Source organism: Pundamilia nyererei, unplaced genomic scaffold, assembly GCF_000239375.1.
Source record: "Pundamilia nyererei isolate P.nyererei 1_Seehausen unplaced genomic scaffold, PunNye1.0 scaffold00805, whole genome shotgun sequence".
NCBI lineage: Eukaryota > Metazoa > Chordata > Actinopteri > Cichliformes > Cichlidae > Pundamilia > Pundamilia nyererei.
The window spans coordinates 50,847-52,960 of record NW_005188206.1 but is presented as its reverse complement, the minus strand read 5'-3'; the positions used below and the strand labels follow the sequence as shown (position 1 = coordinate 52,960).

At 35.7% G+C, this 2,114-nt stretch overlaps 1 protein-coding gene across 1 annotated transcript in view; it reads left to right on the top strand.

Moving 5' to 3' along the window:
• Positions 1-547: 547 nt before the first annotated feature.
• The window catches only part of LOC102204967 (up-regulator of cell proliferation-like), a 46,880-nt gene continuing 45,313 nt past the window's right edge, over positions 548-2,114 (top strand). Inside the window, exon 1 of the mRNA XM_013908017.1 lies at positions 548-632. Within this exon, the coding sequence (XP_013763471.1) occupies positions 548-632 (85 nt within the window). The remainder of the gene's footprint in view (positions 633-2,114) is intronic.

Below are 2,114 nucleotides of genomic sequence, written 5' to 3'. Positions count from 1 at the left end.
CAAGATATTTTAAAAAACAGTTTTGTTGATTAAAAAACACTATATCGGATTCATATCGGTATCGGCAGATATCCAAATTTATGATATCGGTATCGGTATCGGACATAAAAAAGTGGTATCGTGCCATCTCTAGTATTCATATGTGTTTTTTTTTCTTGTTTTATCATCATTTGTAAAAGGAAAACAATGATGAAGATTTAGTTGTTGAGCTATACTGTGAGGAAGTAAACGACCCTCCGTCAGCACCATCTTCTGCCTGCAGACATGACTGTCAGCAGATTGTTGCAGGAGGTAAAAGTCAGCTTTATGCTTTTTTTGCTACAGCAGAAAGACATGAAATAATGTGAGGTCTGTACGTAAGACCATTATTAATATTATCAGTATTACTATTATTATCCCCGCAGATACTTGTCCTCATGTAAAGACAACAGTGTTCAATATCAGCAGTGAGTTAGTGTATCAGCATTTGGACACTCCTGCTGGTGACAGTGAGAACTACACAGTGATTACATGCAGAGAGGAAGAAACTGAGCAAGAGTCGATAGACATGAAGCGCTCAGAGCCCAACAACCTGAAAACAGAGGAAGAAAAGTCCAGCCATGCTTCTGAAGACATGAAGGATCAAATTAAAGGTCAGTCTGTTGTTACCCTACACACACAAGTAAATGTTAACACACACTAGAAAAATTGCATTTCCTGCTAAAATGCTGTGTGAATGTTGTAAGGCGGAAACTGTCTGCTGAAAACAGCTGAAAATAGCTGAAGATGCTGAAATCACTAGTTGAAAAGTTGTTGAAATTGTAATAACTCCAGTTATTAAATAATCCAGTAACTCAGAAGAAACTTATCAGAAATAGTACAACATAGCAGAAGTATTGTAATTCTGCAGAAATGTTAATATTTAGGACAAACATAACTTGGCAGAAAGAGTGTAACAGTATAACTTAATATACAATAATATAATAGTATAACTTAGTAGAATGTAAAATAGCAGGAGAAATGCTATAATTTACCAGAAATCTTGGAAAAGCAAAATGGCCAGCTGAAAAAAGCTCAAGTTTCCTCAGAACTACTTTTCAACTCAAAAATGGGAAAAAACTTTAGAAAAGCAAGAAGAAACAGCCAGGAGATAAGTTAAAATAAGGTAAACATTACATGCTTAACAATGCTGACACACAGAAACGCAGAGACACATAACCCACGTCCAGCAAACAATGTGTACAAACATGCACGCAAACATAAACGCAGACAAACAAACAGACACACACACACACACACACACACACACACACACACACACACACACATAGAGCATGGAGTGGCCTGTGTGTTCCTTTGCCAGTCAATCAGTCTAAATCTCCTCAATTTGAATACACCAACGTTTTCACATCCTTTCGTTTAGGAGATATGACAATTCGAAAATGCCTCCTGTTAGAGAATTACAGCTCGGATTTCAAGCAGCATCTCCATTGTGTTTCTATGGAGAGTTTTCAGACTTTGTGTTTGACAGAAATCTATAACTCTATAAATCTATAACTTTTTTTGGACATGAAGAATAGATTCAGAAAGGTCCAGTGAGCCACTGAAAGTTAAATGCATAGCAACCATAGCAACGCATTTATTTTCTGAAAAATCACAATGATGCCTAAAAACCTAAAGCAGGATTAGATGAAAACAGTAAAAGATATGAAAAAGGCAAATTACACACGAGTAACCAAATAATTTGAGAGCATTTTAAAGTCTGAATGTTGTTTCTACTAGTGATGGGATTTTCGGCTCTTTTTAGAGAACTGTCTCTTTTGGCTCGGCTCACTAAAAACAGCCGGCTCTTTCAGCTCCCAACCGGCTCTTCAGGTTGTTTTGTTGCTTTAATTAATTAATTATCAACAACAATATAAAATTATGCACAAAAGGAATTAGTATTGTAAAAAAAAACGTGGTTTTCTTTACGTATGTTTATATATAAATATTTATGGGGGCCACTAGAGACGAAACACGTACAAACTCCAAAACACATTTCTAGCGTTAACTGAACTTCCAAAACAGAGCTACCTAGATCAGTTAAATTACACAATTGAATTTATATGTCTGTTGTTTTCGTATTAATACACAAA